Raw genomic sequence first — 22,418 nt, 5'->3', positions numbered from 1 at the left:
TCTTTTAGCATTTTCTAATGACAGTTCTTTGGAAAGGCGTTAACTAACGCCATCAATAGAAAAAGCATAAGTAGCGCAAAAATATTGACAAATTAATTTAGATTATATGGCTATAGTTAACTATAACGAAAATTGTGGAATTTTCAAGTTTAACGAGGGGAAGAAATGCCCAAACCCACGATAAGCTTTGTTTGCACGGCTTAAAAAATGCGTAGGCGATTTTTCTTAGTCTAAACGCCGCCCAGACATCTATTGGATAAACAAAAGACTGTTCAATGATTATTGTCGAAGCTGCCATCTAGGTACTCGAAATCAAACTTCAGTGTTTACACCGAGAGTTTATTCAAGCCGTGCTTCCATCTAACCACCGGGAACCGCATTACCTATAGGAGATACATGGAACCTGCAAATCTCCTAACCAGCAAAAGACCATGTTACCTTAGTAACAAAACAGCTTTATTTTGTTAAATGCCAAATAAATTAAAAAGTAAACATTATTAATAAATGTTCGATCACTCGAGTATTATATATTTATAATAGTGGCACATTTAATTCGCAATAATGCCCTCATTTCTTTGGTTTAGGCGCTGATTTCTTCGATTTTTCTGTTTTCTTAGGCGCAGAGGCACTAGGCTCTCCGCTGGGGTGAGACGTAGCAGGAACGTCACTTCTAGGTGTCTTCAGAACCTCTTGAGGCGTCTTTACCGCTGCTACTGGAAGAGCTCCAGGAGTGGCAGGCAGCGTCTTAGTTACCACTTCTGCCTTTGGTGAAGATGGTTCTGCGGCCTTTACTTCAGGCGTCGGCGCAGGTGACGGTTTAGGGCGTTCTGCCTTCGGCTTGGAACCTGGTACGGAAGTTTCTACGGATTTTGCAACTTCTGCTGTGGGCATTGTAACCGCACTGGCAGCAGCAGTTTCAGTCGGTGTAGCTTTGGCAACTGGTGATGAAGGGGTAGCTGCTGGACCTGATTCTGCAGCTTTAGGAACATCGGTGGTAGGTGTTGAAGGTGCAACTGCTGGAACTGGTTCTGCAGGTTTAGGAACGTCCACGGTAGGTGTTGAAGGTGCAGCTGCTAGAACTGGTTCTGCAGGTTTAGGAACTTCTGCGATAGGTGATGAGGGTGCAGGTACTGGGGCTGGTTCTGCAGGTTTAGGAACGTCCGCGGTAGGTGTTGAAGGTGTAGCTGCTAGAACTGGTTCTGCAGGTTTAGGAACTTCTGCGATAGGTGATGAGGGTGCAGCTACTGGGGCTGGTTCTGCAGGTTTAGGAAAGTCCGCGGTAGGTGTTGAAGGTGTAGCTACTGGGGCTGGTTCTGCAGATTTAGGAACGTCCATGGTAGGTGTTGAAGGTGTGGCTGCTGGAACTGGTTCTGCAGGTTTAGGAACTTCCGCAGTAGGTGGTGAAGGTGCAGCTACTGGGGCTGGTTCTGCAGATTTAGAAACGTCCGTGGTAGGTGTCGAAGGTGCACTGGTAACAGGAACTGCAGCTGGAATAGGTTCTGACGGTTTAGGAATTTCGGCCGTAGGTGGTTTAGCAATAACAGTTTCCGCTGCTGCTGACTGAGCAACTGGTGCAACCTCTGGGCTCACAGGCTCTGCTGGAACAGCAGTGACTGCTACTGGCGTGTCAGTTTTATTTTCAATTACAGAAGGAGATTCTACGGGTGCTGCAACTGGAGTTTCCTTAGGCAGAAGTGGGCAAACCAGAACAGGTTCTTCAGGTTTTGTTTGCACTGCTTCAGGGACTGGTGCTACAGGGGTAGCAGCTACATCTGAAAATGTGTTACTTATTGTGAAAAACATTTGCATATGTTTTAAATGTTGCGCAATCTCTGCTTTAGGGAGTTACACTGTGGAGTTAATGTGTTGGGTTGTCAAGCAAGTGAAGAAATGTATTGTAAAGTATGCCAATAATTGGCGGCAGGTTAGTGATAAAAGTCGTAACTAAAGATTTGCTGATTTTCTTGCTATTCTATTATAATAGAAAGGCAAGGACCCTAAAATGTGTTACGAATTTTTATTTTAAACTATGAAGAAATATGTAGGGTCACTTATACTAACAATAGTGCAGAGACTAAATTTCAAAATATAGAAAAATCATTAAAAAAAACCTTAAATAAGTGTTAATATGTATCTGATATGTTGACAGAAAGGCGAAGTAATAAAAATGCATCACCTTTAATTACGTTTTCCGAAATGCGAAAGTATACAGGGTGTATTACTTAAAAATGTCGAGTATTGGTTAGTTGAATCATGAAAAAATTTATTGAGAAATTTTGTAAATATTTATCTGCAAATTTTTTGCAGAATCATAAGTCTAGTATGTTTGATCTATGAAAAAACATTCCAAACCAAGTAAAGTAAAAACCAAAAGCCGCGAATTTTCCAGCTTTTATCACTAGCAGAGCAGTATGAAAGGGAGTTTTGCTAGAAAATTTGCAGTAATTAGGAAAGACTTTTACAGTCGTGCAAGCACTGCTGCAGGACGATGCTCAAAACACGCACAGGCCTATACATATTACAAGTCGGTAAAGTTACTAAAATATTGAAATATTAGATTTACTTCATTAAACGCAATATTGCAGTTCCTAAAATATATGCATAAGTATCAATTGTTAGTCTCGATCAACACAACAAAGAACTTGTCAATAAGCCTGAATAGTACCTAATAAGTTATATAACGCTTTTATTGTATTTTAAGAAAAATACATAACAGGGCAGAGGCAAAAATATTAAATTTCACATCCTTGACGATATTAAGTAGTTTTAAAAATATAACAGCTCTTCATTTCCTTCAGCAAACACATATGCTCCTCGGTGTTAATAACTCCTCGCCGGCTAATCCAAGGCAGCATCAACAAATTAATATAAATATTAGTTATACATGTAATAAAAAATTAATTGAGCAGAACTCTAAACATGCAAAAACCTACTTAAATAAAAAAAGGGAATGAAAAACTAATATTAACATAACTGAATAACTTTACAAAGGATTCAAAAGCGTAAATAAAAACGTTAATGCGCAAATAATAATAATGAATAAGTAAGTTTCACACACTAAAATTAGTAATAAATAACAAATAAGTCTTAATAAAAGACCAAGTAATGATAGATGGAGAAACGTCGCAGGGAAATAAATTTAGTGCACACCTGATTGGGTTTGCGATTCAGCAGGAGCAGACGCAACTTGTGATTCTGCGCTTGGCACAACAGGCGCAGTTTCTGTGACGGTAGATTGTGGCCCTGAGCTGGCGGCTGCCAAGGTTTGAGATATTTTACTCCAGATATTGGCAAAGGAGTCTTTGCCCAGGTAGTCGATATTTCCTACTTCCCAAGCCTGCTTTCTCAGTACATTTTCAAAAGCGTCTTGTTGAGGGGTTCTTGCCACTCCCAATGTCAGTTGGGAAAATGCTCCTGCTAAACCAGCCTAAAATAACAAAAAAATATTCATCATTATGACATTAAGAGTAAGATCATTTATTCAAGAGCATATAGTCATACTTCACATTATTCTTTAATACATCAACAAAATTGTCGCAATGATAATATACAATTTGCAAACCATTAGAGTGTTACATTCTCTAGAACAACTAGTATAATACATTATTTAACATGCTTGGAAAATTTTGCAATCGAGTACTTACATTTTCCTTGGTACTAGGCTCAAGACTATCATTGAGAGCGCTCTCATTGGAAACAATAGTAGTCGTCTGACCTTCGTTTGGAATCAAGGAACTTGAGTTTAGGATTGGAACGATAGGAGACTCTAAGTTATGAGGAAATGATTGCAAGATCTCAACATGCCCATTCCTATCATTTTTAGAAGTATTATTGTCATTAAAATACGGAGTTGCTTGAGAAGCCTCAGCACGACTGTGGCGGTTGTCTTGCGACTCCTCATAGCGTGAATGGGAGAAAGGTTCAGAATGGTGAGGTTGATGATATTCAAGCTCTTGATGATAATTTGGTTCTGGGTGATGATATTGGGGTTCTTGGTGATATTGGGGTTCTTGGTGATGATATTGAGGTTCTTCGTGATGATATTGGGGTTCTTGGACATACTGAGGTTGTTGGTGATGCTGAGGTTCATGGTGATAATTTTGAGACTCTTGGTGCTGATATGTAGGTTCGGAGTGGGGATGACGAACATGATGATGATTCAGTGGCGGGCTAGGAGGAGGAGTAGGTACTCGACTAACATCAACATAAGTGGCGACATAAGGTTGTGGTAATAAAATATTTTGGCGAATTTGCGATTGATGTTGAGTATAGCTGGAATTTTGCTGAACAACATAAGGTCGATATTGAGAAGTTTGAGCCAATTTCGTATCGTAGTCATCCCAAGGATCCCAAGCATCTTCGTAGTGTATTGCCGAGGTCGTAGGATTGGGAGGAGGGTCGTACTGGGGCGGGAAATAAGAAGGGTACGTGCCGTGCTGAGACTGAGCTTGCTGATGAGATAAAAACAATCCATGCAAAAGAACAGATTAGTGGTTACAAACAGGAACTCTCATCTACCTGTCAGAGGTAATTTTACAAGCTTTGTACAAGTTGAGTGAGCAGTGAGTGTGACGCAAAGACATGCTTTTTGGATATTTTATTTACAGAGAAATGAGAATATGTAGCATGGAATAAAGTCTAGAGAGAATGTCGAAAAAGCCCTCAGGTGGTTCAGGTTGCCAAGTATATTCTTGTATTAATTTAGGCTTAGGTAAATTCAGTGCGGTGCATTCTATTGAGGGGTTCTTCAAAATTCTGTCCAAACCTACTATACAAAGGCTATTTCATGGTACATGTTCCACTAAGACTCACCCCGTCTGAATCGACAAGTTCAAAACTGTTATCCTCAGAAGGCTTGTAAAATTTTAGTTAATTATTTTAATGAAAATCAAGTAAAAATAAAAAGTAAACCAGGCAGAAACGTTGAGTAATTGAGAAACAGTGAGTGTCTGAGTTACAAAATTCTATAGAACAATGGCAGATTTGTACAGAGCCCCACAATAATGCATGCTGAAAAATATCATATTTTCATATATACCGGACTAAGCATCGTTACTTACAAACTAACTCGTGTAATCTGAAAGCTGCTTATGGTATGGTTGACGAAAATGTCTGTAACAGGTGCTATCTATTTCAAGAGTTCATAGTTAATGAATTGCAAATTTTTGAAGAAGTATCAGCCTTATTCCATGTTACATTTTCACCGTGCACACATAATTCAGAGGTTCAAGTCATCATGGAATAAAAAAACTATCTAATGCATTTTTAATTTTCCGCATAAATAGTGGTGCCCTGTGGTGCTAACAGCGCGACAAAAGGAAAACATATTTTTTGAAACCTGAAATATCTATGCAAATATTTTTTAAATTTGTCGAGGTAATTTCAATTTAACTTAAGCCTACGTAGTGGAATTGAAAATTTCAAATTTTAATTTGAAATTTTGATTTCACTTTACAGGGCGTCTCAACCAAAAAACATGCTAAAATCGTAAAAGTGAAAATGTAGTTATTGGACAAGTGAACAACACTTAATTTAACTTCTTTTAAATAAATTATTTAAGAAGGTAAATGTGGCACTTGATGTGTATTAAAGCATGGGAAATATGACTATAAATGAAATAAACTGTTTTTTAAAAACAAAATTCTATAGGAAATATTTAAGAATAAAATACCGACCCTTCAGTTATAAATTTACGTATCCGGCATAGATGAAAATATTTTTGGCCAATATTTATGACTAAAATTATTTTATAATTGAACTGAACGGTACTTATTGCCTTCAAAACTATCAATTATTGAAGGACCCTGTAGTTCAACACTGTGTCAAAGTCGTTTCTTTCGTATGTGGATTTCGACAAATATTCTTTGAAGAAGAATTCTCAGAAATCGAAAAACTTAATTACGCCAGAACATTTTTTTATTATAAATTTGCGCGTATATGAAAGTTTATCTAGTGCACCTTATATAAGGTGCTTCAAGCCTGTGCAATCAATCAATATCCTTTTCAGCATTAAATTTAGGGCACAAAGTTAAATACGAGACCTGTAAAAAGAGGTGATGTGCATACACCAAAAAATTATGAGAAAATATATAGGGTGTTTCAAAAAATGCGGCAGCCTTAAATTATGTTTCTTTAAATGAAACGAAATTATAATTATCCCTTTGTGCTATATCTCTTCAATGAATTTATTATGCGTCGGAGCGCTGGTCAGAAAGCTCCACATACTCCAGAAATCGAGTATTAATTTATTGTAAATGGAATTATTAACAGCAATCAAAATTTCACTCACAAAATGAGAAAACTATTAAAAAGAGCTGAATAGAGATTTAATTACATACCATGGCAGGTGACAACACTGGGTGAATAAAAGAGCAGAAGATGTCCCACCAACGCTGTAGGAACTCTGTTAAGTGTGATGCGTCTCCTGAGGGATGTACCCTCTTGGTTTCTGTGTTAAAATACTGCAACCACGGCTTTACAGCGCCAATGAAATGGATGATTTTCGCATTTGCTCCAAATCTGAAATATTGATTGAGTCACTCCAACGGCCTGCGCGACAACCAGACTTAAACCTACTTAAAAAACTACGAAAGAAGCTGAAAAAATCTGTTAACCTTAATTGGTATAAATATAAGTTCTTGAAATACTTTTAAATTTGAGGCTAGTGAAATTTGAGATTTTGTTCACGCTTACTGTTTAAATGCTGGAAGATATGAGTAGCATGCCGTCGAACACACGTTGTAGATGAAAGGGAGATGCCTGCTAATGTCTTTTTGGGCCCAGTCTGCGAAGAATAAGTTGAGAAGTCCTTGATCACCACCTAAAGTACTCAACGATTACTCGTCGGTTCTGAAAAAAGTGATTTCCAGTTACCATCAAAACTGCCCCTCTCTAAGGCAAATTGAATCAGCTTCTCGTATGTGTTTAAAGAAGGGCGATATACAAAAACTCCTGAGTTAAAACAGTCAGGCCAGCCTACATCTGGAGCAGCTGACAGCTCCTCTCTTTCAAATAGCTCGTCTGAGTTTTGCAGAACCTACAAAAACGAAATGGAAGATGCCATTTATTAATAACTACCGACATTAACAGATAAATTACTGCCGGCTCATTTACTAGCTATCTGAAGGGAGCAGTTTAGCACTTTGCCGTACAGTAAAAAGGAGGTACACGATGATATAGGTGAACGTACTGTTAATATTTGCTCTTTTTGGACATACCAAAGTGTCTGCATCTAAAAATACGCATTTCTCGAACTGCGTGAGCCGCCAGCAGTGCAGCTTTGTGAATGTTATGCCCAATTCAGGCCTCTTTAGCAGCCTCAAGTTTGCCTCGTCTCTGGAATCTAGGATATTGACTTCTTGGACTACGTTAAATACTGACGTCAATTTATCTCTGGAAATGACGACCGGAAAAGTCATATTTTATCATGTCATATAATATAAAGTCATATTGTTGATGACACTCGTCATCAAGAAGCTCTTGCACAAGACTTTTTTACTCGTACTAACCTCATAGCACTAGTAACTCCAGGGGTTACTAGAACCGCAGTTTGATGTGCAGTGCCTACTTCTTTTAGGGAATGAGCCAGCACTAATGCTCCTAGCGAATAGGAGTCGTTCGTGGCCAAAGTGACCCATGCAAAACCTGAAAACAACACCACATGTACAATGTGTCGCGTGAACACATAAAATACATATAAAGAAAGGGAATTTTTCTATATACAGGGTATCCTTAAAATGACTACAATATTTGACCAAAAATTTCTAAATAAGGTGTTCTAGGTAAACTTACTTATATCCAATGTTGGTTCGTTTTGCCGCTACAGGGCGCCAAAGTTCTCAAATTAATGCAGTTTTTTTTCGAAATAATTGCTAAACGCTTTATAGATTTTCACTAATGTTAGAATTAAGAGTTACTACATAAATTGACATAATTTGCCGTAAGCGAGATCTTTTTTAAAGCGTCGAAATATTAAAAGTGGCCCGTGGTTCCTATATAAAAGTTTGCATTTTTGTTACCTCTATACCAACGATTTTAGTTTTTTCTCTTCCACTAGCTGACTTTATTTAGAACGATTTTTTTTCATGTTTTCGTTCTGACGAAACAACAATGATGAATTTCAAGGTATCGTAAATCATTTTTTTTATAGAGTAACAGTTTATCTGGCGAAAATTTTACAAGAGACAAAAAAGTTTCAAAATAGCGACAATTAGTGGAAGAGAAAAACATTTAAGTCATTCGTACAGGGGGTAACAAAAAATAGAAACTTTTATTTAACACGCCAATTTATGTAGTACCCCTTAGTTCCAAAATTAGTGAAAATGGATAAAAGCGTTAAGCAATTATTTCAAAAGATCGATATTAATTTGAGAATTTTGGCGCTCCGCATCGGCAAAGTGAAGCAACTTTAGATATAGAAAATTTACCTACAACGCCGCAATATTGTTTAAGGACTTTGAATCAAGCATTGCACAGTTATTTCAGAGACACCCTGTATATGTAAGTAGACTGACAATACTAAAATAAGCAAAAAATCAAGAGAAGTATAAGATGTTCTGATAGGTGAAACATGATCTTGGTCTCAAGACACTCCTGCTGCAGCCAACAATCTAAAGCATTTAGCCCTCGAATCTGCCCGTTTTAACTCCAAAACGATCTGGAACTTTCACATCGCTTGGAATGCTTTGGGAAAGCATAATCGAATCGTGCCGATGTGGAGGTCACTCGGAGCTCCAAGGAAATAAGGTCGCTGACACCCTCGCTAGAAGAGCGACAGATTTGCCTTTCGTGAGGCCTAAACCGACACTGAGGGTATCCTACTGTCTGAGAAAGCGAAGTTCTAAAGAAGGAGCGAGCTGGAAGCTTCCAAAGATGGAGCACTCCAGAGTAAACTCCTGGCGATGGCATTGAAGGATAAAGCTTAATCCCTGATAGGGTAAAGCAGTGAATGAATTAGACGTGCGGAAGTTCGCAGAGGGCATCGCCTAATCTTGAGCAGAATGGGCATTTCTGAATCTGAATGTTGCCAAATGAAGGCTTAATGTGCTCAGCAGAGTAGTATCGAGCCGGGGGAGCTAAGTAGGATGCCATACAGAGACGAGATCGGGTTGGCCAAGAACTTGAGCATTCTGGGAGGCAACCATTAAGGCGCGATGGGTGGCTCGCATTATGTGGGCCACAATGAAACTTGGATGCATACTAGTCGACTTATTTCAGAATAATACAATACAATAAAACACAAAAAAATAAATTATTCCGGGGTCTTCCCAGGTGACTTAGTGGCAGGATTTAGGAGCAAGAAGATGAACGATGATTATGAAGGTTTTTATAAAATTTGAAGATTTTGCTTAAAGTTCCCATTTTCCTCGGGGATTAACGAGAGCTGTTGAAACCTTTTAGGCAGAGATTTTTAAGTGACAATTTTTTAATGACCGCAGTTTACTATATCTATAGAAAGATACACTCTTGGCTGTGAAATTTCCATTACTTGCCAAATTTACCGTAACATTAATCATAGTCTAATTACTACGCTACTTGAATGCTTTATTGCTCGGTAAAATTTATCTGCCTCCGACATCTCTCCCATATGGAGATATCCCGGTGGGATAACCAGCACCGGCCCCACGGGGGGTGGGGGAGGTTGGGCGACGGCAGACCAGGAAGAGCGGCGTACTTTCCTGGTGGGCGGTTTTGCTTGAAGGTGAGGGGGCGGTGATTAAAAATTTCGTCCAGGGCGCCAGACTCGCTACAGCCGGCCCTGGGGACAATAAATTATTAATGCCGGAGAATGAAATCATCTCGGCTTCCTTCCCGATTAGTCCTTCTACAAGCTGAATGGAAAGCCAGTTAACTTAGTAAACTAAAAGTTGAAAAGCAGCTTGGACAACCAACGTACCGGCCCGCCTAGTTCCTGATACGATAATAATGCATTTATCTAATGGTGGTACGTGGTACTAAATATAGCCCATCAAAGCATCTAAAAATGCCCGACTACACCAGCCTAGGTTTGTATTTTATTTTTGTTAACAGGGTGTATATAGCTCGTATATTTTTAGATTTGATGTTGGTGAATATATTAAAATAGTGTTCCCGATGTATGTATGAATGCCTCCCACATTCGACCATCTTAAATAGATCTGATTTGAATTTGGCAGGTGGACTCGAAAACAGAGACCCAGTGTTGGGTTGTATGTAAACACAATTAAACGACGCAATTTTTTTCCTTAGGTATTTAGGTCAATTTGATAAATTAACGTATCGGTGAGCCAATCAATCGTTTGCAGGCCGAAAATTAAAGCAAAAAAATTGCAATAACTTCTCGTTTTCAGTTTAAGCAACAATTGATTGATAGCGAAAAGAAAACATTCAAATTTGGGTTTTGTAAACATTTACGCATTACGATATTCCAAGGAATGGACAACAGGACATCTAACAGTCGTCATTGATAACCGATGTAATAACATTCAAAGATATTTATGAAACGAAGAGGCGAACTTGAACTGTGTAGCAAAGATATCACAATGAATGCGATCCTGGAGGAGATAATTCCTATTTATTCGGTCAATAAAAGAATTAGTTTATAAATACCTGAAGACAGTTTACATAATATGTACTTAATTTTCCGTTTCCTGATGATGATGATGGTCTGTCTGATAAAAATCAAGGTCAGGTCAAAATTCACAAACCTGTTGAATCGATATCGTTTAAGATACGCCGGTTTAGAGCCATAAACGCGACTTGTTGGATCCAATATTTTTATTGCCGTTAAAGCAAATAGTGAAACAGGCTGTATGAGATTGGCAAATAGTCCGCACCTGCCCGTGTGAAGAAGTAGATAAACAATTTCTAAATTTTCCCATATGTTTCTGATGGACAGTTGCCAAAAGCATATGGAAAACTTCCATTAGAAGAAAAATGAAACGCATAAACTATTTTAAGGAATTTAGCGTACACAATTAAAAAAAAAAAGATAACTACGCAAGTGGTATCATCCCGAGCAATATTAAAAAACTCTATGACGGCTCCGGAAAAGCGTTCAAGGCCTCTTGGCAGTTTACCAACATGATGGGGAACATTATTAATAACTTTCACTACATCATATTATTGTATCCAGATTTGCTTAATTGTACTACGTTTTCGTTATCAACATGTGAGGTTCGAGCAAAACAAAAATTAAAATAAACAAAAGGACCCACTTGCATTGGGAGTGGCGGGGCGGTGTCGGGTGTCAACGGGAGGGATGGAACCCGGGGCGAAGGACAATCTGGTCCCGGCAGTTTTTTTCACTACATTTTTTTTGTTCTTAGAGTATTTTACATTGCCACTTTCGGCTCTGTAATAAATTTAGTCCGGGATTTAAGCGTTTCCTTCTCCTGGGAATTTTCGTTCGACATTTTTTGGCCATTAGCGCCTAATTCACTGAATACAGAAGTTACAAAAAAATCCTGGTGAATGAAAAATAACCATTTGGAGGGCTAACCCCTTGCCGACATCGAATCGCACTGCCCCCCTTTGCCGATCTTGAGGGAATTGCTTGGGAGTAAAGAAATTCCACTAACCACCATGATTGCCATGGGACAGGATGCTTTCATGTTGAGAAACAAAATTCACATTGCAGTGGACACAGGGTCGCCCGTTGGCGATTAAGGACGCTCATTAAATGGCAGCAGGAAAAGAGCCTCATGTAAGGCGGTGAGAAGAAGACAAACAGAAACCAATACTTATCTCCAAACTTAAACGATTTATTTATTTATTTATTTAAGTTAACAATATAAATGGTGTTTTGGTTTCTTCATGACGACGGTTGTGCGTTCCTGTGACTGATTTGAGTTTTAAACGTAGGAATAATGATTAAGAATATTTAACAATGTTTAAGAAGGTCAGAAAAGTGCTTTTTAAGCGTTTTTGAAAAATTATCGAGCAGTTTATTATTAATGATTTAAAAAACTGAAATGTTAAATGATACTAAATAAATATAAAAATTGATCCTTGTGTGTGTCCAAAGGCTTAAAAAAAAGATAAAATGCGATAAAAGCAAATAAATAGGTGGGTACCTATGTAAAAACCTACACCTAGTTCGATGTTCTCTTCTTTCATTAATTGGAAAGATACTTTTGTGCTTAATGAATTATTTTAAATCCAACTGTATCTAGTAAATTCATAAGGTTTTGGCATTATGATATTAGAATTCGTAATAAGACATTGATGGGGAAACTGATAGAGCCATTTAGAGATGAAGCACTGTCGAACGAGGTTAGTACTACCGCAGTTACTAAATGGCCAAGTGACGAGAATCCCGTTTTGGACTGGGATACCTCCCTAGAGATGAAAAGGGAAGGGAATGGAAGAAAATGGTCAGTCAAGATATAGAAGGGTGGAGGTGCAGCCGAGTAGTAGTAAATTCATTTGTCTTTCTATATGTTGTTATCAAATTAGCATTTATTCGCTATTCAATGTTTTCAATATTATTCCGCCGCACGTATGTGATTTTTTTTTCATAAGACAGTTTATTTTTAAATTTTCTGTAAGCACTTATACATGGTATTTCGAGATTTTACCAACTCATTCTACAATTAAAAAATTTGTATGAACAAAGGTCTATAGACGCCTGGTTTTCGAGGCACAAGGCATCATTTTTAACAATTTTTTTTCTTTCATTATAGTTCCTAGTTTAGTGGGGGATTTGGTTAAAATTGAGACCTGCATTGGTAGATATTTAGATTTTTAGGTGGAACCCATTAGTGGCGCACCAGGAAACCGCATGAGAGTGAAGCAGCCTTTAAAATAAAAGGGTCTTGCCTATAGAAAAGACATATAGACGGTTCCAGCTGGGATATCTAACTTTTAGTTATTTAGGTCCTAGAAAACTAGTTCAGATCAGTGTGCAAAAACTTTACAAATTTCTCTTAATTTATTTTATTTTTTAGATTTCTCTGCAAATAATTCGATTTAAAGAAAACGGCATTACCAAAACTGAAAAAAATGTTTATAAAATTATCTTATTCGCCTCGTATAATCGCGGTCGGACATAATTTTATATACCCTGCTGAGATAAAAAAAAAGTAACATTCTCTTGAAGATTGAATTGAAGAAAAAATAAAAATCCGAAAGAACACAGTCCTTCGACCTTCTGAAAGCCAACATTCCGATACTCAAGACAACCCTAAAGACACCGAGAACATCGAAGTTTCGCAGAGGTGACACGAGTTGATGAAAAACCCCTGAAGATAGAGGTGATCGCAAATGTAATCTTACCACCCATATTTGTAGGTTAAACACAACAACACACTATTTAACGTTCCTGCTCGATAGATGTATACGGACGTTGCAGGAGACCAACGACGCTCGTATCTGAATAACGTGAACTAAACTGACAGTGTTGCCGATGCAGGATACAGGACCGGCCCGGTTTCTGCTTCTGCTGCCTGCGCTACTATTCTATCTGTCGCGTTGTTTTACCAGTAAGTAATATATTGTGCTGAGGTTTCAGTGTCAGTACAATAATTCCAATCCCACGTCTCCGGGCTGAAGTCGAAAATTTTCAAATTTATAGCTATTATCATTTTTTAATATTCAGCAACTGAAAGGTTTCCTGCGTGTTAAAACTTAGTCGTACGTAGGACACTTCTTCTAGAAGGCTACTTCAAGGAATTTCTAAGTAACATGTTCTACAAACAGAATAGTCCAGATAAAGCGCTGGAACTATCCCACGGTTCCAGGGTCAATCCTGTAGAGCAGCTACCATTAATTCTGATTTCCTTCTGGTGGTTTCCTAACGATAACTTGATTTTGCAATCCCAAAGCGCCGATCATCCTTCCAGCTGGGGTGAGGTACCCAAGCCTGTAAGAACATCATAAACGTTGTCGGTCATTGCCTTCTCGAGTGTTTTTCGCATTGTATGGCGAAGAAGAGCACTAGCATCACCTCTCTATCTAATTGAGCATCCCAATGAGCTCTTCTCTGTTTTGCACCTTTTTCTATTGACTTCCTTTTCTTGTGTTTATGTTGACCTTTGCTAAGAGACTAATGCCACAGTTTCCTCTGCTATGTACTTATCAACAATTTTTCTCAATGTTTCCATTAGGATAGTTGACAACTTATTCAGTCACTCTTCCGTCTATATGCTTGACTCTAGGGCCACACGAGTTATTATAAGAGCACTGTAGCCTGTTCCTCCTGTAGGATTACGGGCATTCTACCAACAGGACATGAAGAGTAAAACGACATTGGTGATATTGTCAGTCGTTGAAAGACACATTAATATAGATTGTGTGCACGTTAGAGCTTATTTACTACCTTTTTAAGACCTTTTTTCCGTTCTCAAATTTCAAAATTGTTGGAAACTATGAACAACGCAGTACGCCTCTGCAATTGCCACGGATTATTGATAGCACGTAAATCCCCATTTGGCAGCACTGCTGTGTTAAAATCAGGATCGTATCCAGAAGAGAATTCAAAATTGTCAAAATGTCAAAGAGAAAGTTCATTGGTCATATAAAAAATTTCGAATATTGTGGAAACTCCAAGAAACCAAATGCACCACCGATTTTGTTGAAAACTGAAACGCTAAAGGCCTGACTCAAAAGGACGCATGCCTCTATATTATGCCGGGAACGAGGGCCGCGATTGGCCGTTATCTTTACAGACAAAAAACCGCTGGGTAAGCTAGGAAAATACAAAATGAAGACCAACAAAGAATAGTACGTTTTATTTAAACTTTCCTCACATTAATAAACAATATTAAACATAAATAGCTAGATCTTCAAATATATAAACAACACATTTCTGTTTTATTTGAAAATAGGTGCACATTGCTCTAGTTCTAAAATCTATATGGTTTTATTAATTTTGACAGACGGTAGACGTAGCTTGCTCACTTGTTGCCTCTCGCAGCTCGCATCTTTGAACATACGGTCAAGAACATGAGACCGACGGAGGACTTTAACAGATCGAGGGCTGACCGATTTTTCCTTATTTTCTAACGCTAAAGCTCTTTTTGTACGTTTTAAGGTGCATTTCTCATCTAGCTTTAAGTTATGGCCGTTTTTGAAGGTCAATCCGTTATGGCGCCGGCTTGTAGGGATAGGTTGAGGGTCTGTCAGCAACTTTTCGCTTGCAAGCAGGAGGGGGGTAGTCAGTTTTCGCATTGTGGGCGGTTTTCTTGATGGAATTTCCTTCGGGTCGTTTCTGATAAGAAATTATCTTTAATACATGAAGGTCCTGGGGAGAATTTAAATGGCGAAACTTACTTAGAACACTAAGTTAAGAGTATGTAAGTTAAAAGGTAGCGGTGCTCTCTGTGCTTTGTTTCTAATGCAAATAAATCAAAAGATTGCTGAATGAACGCTAAACTGGCAGAGGCAGAGATTATAACTAGGTTTAGACTACATGCTCTCTGTATGTTCTACAAGGTGTTTCAGTGTCTTATCTTCAACTGTGCAAAATTTGATATAAAATCCAGGTATACAGTGAAATCAACGTAATAGTTAAGGTCTCGTGAGAAATTCTTACAACTTGCCAAGGATTTTTCTCTATAAATTTCTCAAAAACTCCACTGTTCTCAAACACTCAAATATTCCAACCATGGTCGAGCATGCACTTGCCGAAGATCATCGTTAAATTCCAGACTAACCGGAGGAGATTTTCGAACCCAACAACTTCAGTAGGAAGGAAGAAAATACGACCCTCTACCCAGACCGAAAGCGTGTGATATTTCATACATCGTTTGTGCCAAAGCCCTTTCCACTACGGAATATTCATGGACACGTTCAGGTACATAGTATAAATACGACGGACGATCAAGATCCCGCCTCAGTCATTGTTGACTGAGATAAGAACTCATGTTGGTCTTATTTTTAGCAATAGAATCTACCCCTGACGGTTGGGGAAATTATTTCGGTATACTCTGTGTGTGGTGTTTACAACATATTTTTGTTTTCCATAATGGCACTTCATACTTCACAAGTCAATGTGAAACAATGATATTTCGGAAAGTATTACATTTTAACGTAAAACATGGTCACTTTAAGAAAAATAAAAGTTGATGATGGTTAAAGAAAATTGAAACGTTGTCTTGAAATTTTAACTTCACAGGGGTCTTCCACTTAAAAAGTTGCTTCAGAAAAGTTTTTACCCATTTCATTACCTTCTGAAACATTTGACTTATAATGTTTTATGTAAAATACATCATTCTGTCCAGAAATTCATGGATTCCTTACAGGTAGGTAAGAATGTCAGTTATAGAGTTAGGTAGGTCATAGAATAATAAAAAGAATTACCCACATATTTTGGGGCACCTTGTATATAGCATTACGTATAAAGTACATATGTCTTATAAGGATGCGTTCCTATTTACAAAACCTAGTCCGTTCAGCATATTCTGATGTAAAAATAACAGTAAACTTCAATATTCAAAGTTAAGTGCGATATCGGCTATCGATTAAAGCAAACCTTCACCCAAACAAAAACATTCACTCGATCCCAATCACCAAGAAATTATAAAATACGCATGCCCAATGCTTGCCATTCTATGCCAAAGACGTCTTGTAGCGAACAGTTCCCTGTTAGTTTAGCTGGTATTAAAATAATCCGTTTATAAAAAAAGGAATTTCATAAAAGAGCTCTGAGGAGTGTTGAATTAAAAAATTCAGTTCAACACTAAAAATAAAATAAAAAAACATTGAAGTCTGTAATAATTACTTTATCAGATCAAAATTTTTGGGCTTTTTCAGCCAAAAGTACGGCACAAAAACAAAACGAATAAAACTAAAAAATACATTAAAACGATAATACAAAGAAAAACATTGTACACGTGACAAACACATAAAAAAATTTCCGCTAGAAGAAATATTAGAAAACTAATATCGCTATTATCAAGATTATAAAAACAATATTAGGCTATAGTCCAAGCTAACAAAAAAGTTTTAAAAGTATAAAGTACTGTACACTATACACAACTAGGTGCAATTGAACTATCCAATAACCATGGCAGCTAGATTCGAAAAAAATGCACAATCTCGATTTTTATACATCTACAGCTACGAGCTTGTGCCTACAAGTAGCATGCAAAGTGACTTAAAATTGTAAAAAACAAACAAAACAACGAAATAAGCCAAAACCGGTTCAAACCAACCTTTTGGTCATGACGCGGCTGCTGCCCGAACCGGAAATTCGGGCGGTAGAGGAGATAACTTTCCCACCTCTAAGGACCGTCTGGTTATTTGTGGTCGTGGTGGTCGTCGTCACGTGAACCCTTCGAACCTTTTCTGTGTCCACACTGGAAACAATGTATTAGAGTTAAAATCTAGTACTTCAAGTTTAGACAATAACTCCTACCCTGGAATTAATTCAAATTGGAGTTTTCTTTCCTATGTCAAACCACAAAAATTACAATATGAAACAACTTACTTGCTATCATTTGCCGCCTTCGTCCGACTTCGCTGCGCCTTGATCTCATTCAACTTATCCCCCTGAGTCTCCTTCGTTTCCTCAAAGTCCAGATTGATTTGCGGATCATTTATTTCCATACAGTCTACTTTTCTCATAATGCCAGTAACGTTATCTGGACTCTTCCTCCGCTTAATATCGGTTAAACTGTAGATGCCCGAGGAACACTTTTGCGGCAATGGGATCAAATGCTTCTTCCGACAGAAATCGCCCGCTTCCCAGAGTTGTTTTTGCTTTCTGGAATGCAACCATCATAGTTACAACTTGATGAAAACGTGGAAGACTCACTCTTGCAGCCAATGCTGTTGGTGTCCAATTATTGACCCCGGTCGGCATATTCGAATCCAAGCAATAGCCTCTTCAGCTGTAAATTTCCAATGTTTCATAATGTAACACGCGATTAAAGACCCTGTTCTTCCCAACCCCGCTAAAAAGAGGATTCTAATAAAACTTTAAATAGTGGAGCAAATATTGCAAGTACCTTTACAATGGACTGCAATAGCCCCTTTAGCAGCCTCACAGATTGTAATGAAATTCTGTAAAATTCTATCACTAGGAATGCCTCCATCAACAAAATATAGATCTTTGTGATCAAACCCAGCCTGAATAAACTTGTTTGCATCATATGCCTTCTTATTCAGACGTATAATAGTTGTGACCTTGTGCCTCCGGAAGTACGAAAAATACGTCTCGGGGGAGTGAACCGGATACCCAAAATTAGATACTCTGGATCGGTTTTGGGGCCCGCAGAAAGCAATAAATTTATTTGGAACGATCCAGTTGAAATCTCCATTTTCAACACGTTCATAATGCTCATATTCGAGGAAGTCAAAGTCATCAAAATTGAAGAACCCATAATTATACGCCTTCTTGATAGCTCTCAGACATTCCAATAAAGACAAAGTGTAAGCTTCCCCAACAGAAGCGTCTCGAAATTCCGTATAGTCCCTCTGAGAGCCCTGATTCAAGATTTCATATGTCCTCTCTGGTTCAAGATTCAAATACATAACCTTAAAAACAACTGCATATTCCCGCCTCAACGCAAACGCAGAATAAATAATACTCACCGCATATGCCCCAATCAAAAACGCCGCATTAACGCGCTTTTGCCGATCAGATCCAGTGCAATGAACAATTTTCTTATTTGTGAATGCCGGATTATTCAGTTTTTTCTTCAATTTCACTGAGTAGTGGTACAGCATTGCCAAGTTCAGAGGCCCAAAATCCAAGTAAAAACTGTCATAGCTGAGCTCGTTATCAATGGAAAAGTAGTGCACTGTAGATGTAGATTTTGGTTTGATGTTCGTGTTGAGTGAGACAAAGAAAAGTTTTCCTAAAACAGACGTTCAACAATAAAAAAAAATACTGGCTGATTACTTCTTAGTGTTGGGTGATTTTCCTGGGCAATTACACTGCAGTTCAGTAATAATAGAGAAAACACTTATATATACACCGCAGTTGTGGAATACTTATGATTTTCATGCCTAGATTTCTGATTCCTACATGTTTCAGGATTGAAACTTGATGGTCAAGTACACATCATAACCTTGATGTATAATATACTATTAATAAATTGTTTGGGTGATTCAAATAATTTTCAAACATATCACAGTTCAACAGTTTCAACATATCACCTTATGCTGAAACTTAAGGCATTGCTATATTAACTTTTCAATTAGTATTAAACTATTTAGCATAACTGCAGGTTACATCCTGAGGTTAGACTTATTTTAAATTATTTAATACTCTTGTTTTGGTAAGATGGTACAAGGCTATAATGCCTGGCTGTGATTGGTTCATTAAACAATATGGAAACCTCTTTAATGAACCTATGCCTTCAGGCAATGAACATGTTATTCAACAATGGTAAAGTGACATTGAACAAAACAAACCAAAACCAAGACAGCAAATTGGAGCTTGTGGAAAAACTCACCTTTGAGGAATTCGGAAGCGTTCAACAGCACATTTTCAAAGCTACAATCCATGTTTAACTGGGCTTGTCTTTTCCGCTTTAGGGCTGCACTACAATTCAACATTAAATCATTACTATACCAATAAAATACATAATGTTGATTACACACCTAACTGAATCCCACTTTTAAGAAAAACAAGTAGGTGATGTTAGATGTAGGCGTACATAATGAAAAAAAAATCCAAATAAGCATTGTTGGTGTATGTAGACATACAGATCTGGTTGTAGTCATGCCACAGCAACAAGCATTGTAGGGAGAGAATGGCAATAGTCCACTTACCTTCTAAACATGACCCGATACCGTTTTCTATTGTAATATATCGGAATTTACATTCTTGTTGTTTTCTTCTGGGATTGTTTATTATTTGTATTGCGGAATTTGCAATTAGAAAACCTGGGCTTGTCTTTAAGGCTGCGATGTTGCCACACGTCTTCTTAAGCCAACGGTTTTCCTCAGACTCCCACTTTAAACACTCAATAAAACCAACCCCGTCGCTCTCCCTGTTGTGCAATTCCACTTGCTGCAATTTACACAAAACAGCTTATCGATTTCAGAACATTTTTTTAAATTCCCGGTATTTGAAGCGGCTTAATTTCAATTTATTTGTGGAACGTTCCGACAGTTCTGCGTATGAGAATTCAGTAATACGTTACGTCTGCCTGCGATTGTCTCTTTTTATTCAACAGCACTCCATGCTTTAGAGAGAAATGGCGCATAGGAGAGAGGCGGGCGAGCAAATTTCAAATGTCAGGATGTTTGAGCGAGTACATACAACACGGCGCTAGTGAGAACTGCACCTGATACGAACTCCAAACGCTCTCCGGAGATCGGAAGCACTCAGGACTGAAGCAGAGAAATGCTGATGGTTTAAAATTAGGTTAAAAATACAGGGTCATTCAAAAGTTTTATACAGGGTGTTGCGAAATTAGTGCGCAATACGTTAACAGAGCATTTTAGGTCGAAATATGTGACAAAATTCAAATTAACACAGACAGAAAATGTTCCGTTACCAAGATACAGGGTGTACCATCGAAAACTTTGCACCCGGCATATTTTGAAAATCATCAGAATGTTAGAAATTACTCCGACACCTCGATTTTGTTTCCGAGAGGGACACATTTTAGTGTTAAATGCAGATTTATCAAAACAAACCCCTTCGTAGGGCTGCATTTAATTTTAAAATCGCAAATAGCACTGTAGGTCAAGTGATACCTCATTTCAAAGGGTTTTTAATTCTGATTGTTAGGAGGTAATTTTTTAAATTTTAGATCATCTGTTGTTGAAAAAACATTTAACTTATGTTTAGGAATAAAAGACAATTTGGTATAAACCATTTAATTACTTGTTCAAAATGTCCACCTCCCACTTGCATGTAATAATAAAAATATTGTTCAACATGTTGACAAATACTGTTAAATATTTCAAGTGTAATTAGGCGGCATTCTACAATGATACGCTGCCTGAGTTCTTCCAGAGGGCAAAATTAAAAGATCATTGTGAAAACCTATGGAGTCGCACTTTTTTCGAAGAACAGGCCTCCTTTTACCTTACAAAATTTTTTCTGATACGTCACTAACCGGTTATTTCTTGAACATTGTATGTATCGTTCACTTTTCTGTAATTTCTACATTTCCGATTAAAACATAGTCCACAACTAAATGTTTTTTTTCTTCCTATCCAATCAACTTGTTTTTTTACAGGGAAAAAACACGTTCTTATTGCTTTTCGAAAATTTATTTTATCTCGTCTCATTAATCATTTTCATATCGATATCTAACATACCGATATTTTCCCCACGTTCTCCACGTCAGATTGGGAAATCCCGGAAGTTCATGTTTAAATGATCCAGATTTGTCACCTTTGAACTTCGTGGGTTTGCCTAAAAGCTCGCGTATATCAATGATAGGACCCAAAACATGGCAAAGGACAGGACAAGACTAAGAAACTGCACAATTGAAGCCTGAATTCTTTGCGCCACAAACTGAACGAAATATTTTATTTCGTTAATTAATAATTTTTTTTAAAATTTAAATTAATATATTATTTTTTACTTTGAGAAAACTCAAGGGTATATCAGTAGCACTTGAACACACTACATTTCCTTAAAACAATATTTTTTAAATATAATTAGGTATATAATAAACTTCTATTTTTCGTAATCATTATAAATCACCTGACGCAATTTCTCGCGGATTTCCATTAAATGAAATATGACTTCTTGTTTGACTGAATGAGAGAACTTAACGGATAAATACATACCTAACATATTATGAAAATGCTACACTTAATTAAAATATGTTCAAATTACTTCATGGGAGGTTCCTCCCATTATGTAACTGAAACCTCGCTACGCCCCTTGAAATTCTCCTTATATTTGAAGTATTGAATTTTTACACTTTCAGTGCGTTTGAAATGTATCTTCTATAGTGACCATTCGGGTACTGATTGCTCCAAATATTATAGAAACAATGGAGCAATTTTATTGGTTGCTTTTGGTGGGTGTATTTTTTAGCATTTTTCTGGATTCTTTGGCAAATACACAGTAAGTACTCGTTCTCTCTTAATACAATTTAAGATAGCTAAGTACATACCGAGTTAGTAGGATAAAAAAGCAAATTGGTACCCATGGCCAAATGTGCATTAGTAAAAGAGCAATTTAGCACTATTAGGGCGGTTGAGCTCATAAATACTTATTTGTAGACCAAAGCTATATGTCGAAGACAATAATCTTCATATCCAGTTAGCTGACGATAAATTACTACATTTTAAAGCTGCGAAAATTAAGTTCAATGACGTCGATGCTCTCACTACACTTCTTGCGGTAAGAAAATCTAAACTATCATATACCTACATTTATATTCACTTAAATCATGATGTGTATGTACCTACAAGAGCAAATACATGTCATTGCGCATGCTTGCTGAATGTGCACAGCACATTCTATGGACGATGCATTAACATTTCACCATATCAAGAAATTTTTAGGCGCAACGTTCAAT

General features: G+C 37.5%; 2 protein-coding genes across 5 annotated transcripts; both read right to left on the bottom strand.

The window, feature by feature from the left end:
* Positions 1-434: 434 nt before the first annotated feature.
* Positions 435-13,476, bottom strand: LOC136414745 (glycogenin-1-like). 3 transcript variants are annotated; one of them, XM_066398924.1, is made up of 9 exons: positions 13,255-13,476; positions 7,509-7,644; positions 7,218-7,392; positions 6,874-7,036; positions 6,694-6,820; positions 6,339-6,519; positions 3,645-4,451; positions 3,151-3,427; positions 435-1,772 (listed from the first exon to the last, which is right to left on the bottom strand). In XM_066398924.1, the coding sequence occupies exons 1-9, from the start codon at positions 13,259-13,261 to the stop codon at positions 568-570; spliced, it is 3,078 nt and encodes a 1,025-aa protein (XP_066255021.1). In that variant the 5' UTR covers positions 13,262-13,476; the 3' UTR covers positions 435-567. The 3 variants fall into 3 exon arrangements, with proteins under 3 accessions (XP_066255021.1, XP_066255022.1, XP_066255023.1); XM_066398926.1 differs by lacking the exon at positions 435-1,772 and adding an exon at positions 2,670-2,838; XM_066398925.1 differs by lacking the exon at positions 3,645-4,451 and having other exon boundaries at positions 13,255-13,470.
* A 1,207-nt stretch (positions 13,477-14,683) lies between these two features.
* Positions 14,684-20,094, bottom strand: cdc14 (cell division cycle protein 14). Of its 2 annotated transcripts, none has more exons than XM_066399279.1 (8): positions 19,699-20,094; positions 19,380-19,468; positions 18,514-18,779; positions 17,928-18,456; positions 17,735-17,873; positions 17,408-17,683; positions 17,133-17,276; positions 14,684-15,187 (listed from the first exon to the last, which is right to left on the bottom strand). In XM_066399279.1, the coding sequence occupies exons 1-8, from the start codon at positions 19,707-19,709 to the stop codon at positions 14,830-14,832; spliced, it is 1,812 nt and encodes a 603-aa protein (XP_066255376.1). In that variant the 5' UTR covers positions 19,710-20,094; the 3' UTR covers positions 14,684-14,829. The 2 variants fall into 2 exon arrangements, with proteins under 2 accessions (XP_066255376.1, XP_066255377.1); XM_066399280.1 differs by lacking the exon at positions 14,684-15,187 and adding an exon at positions 16,686-17,051 and having other exon boundaries at positions 19,699-20,091.
* Positions 20,095-22,418: the final 2,324 nt, after the last annotated feature.

The sequence above is a fragment of the Euwallacea similis genome, chromosome 18 (assembly GCF_039881205.1).
Source record: "Euwallacea similis isolate ESF13 chromosome 18, ESF131.1, whole genome shotgun sequence".
Lineage (NCBI taxonomy): Eukaryota > Metazoa > Arthropoda > Insecta > Coleoptera > Curculionidae > Euwallacea > Euwallacea similis.
The sequence above is the reverse complement of the archived record's forward strand: the minus strand, read 5'-3'. Positions and strand labels throughout refer to the sequence as shown.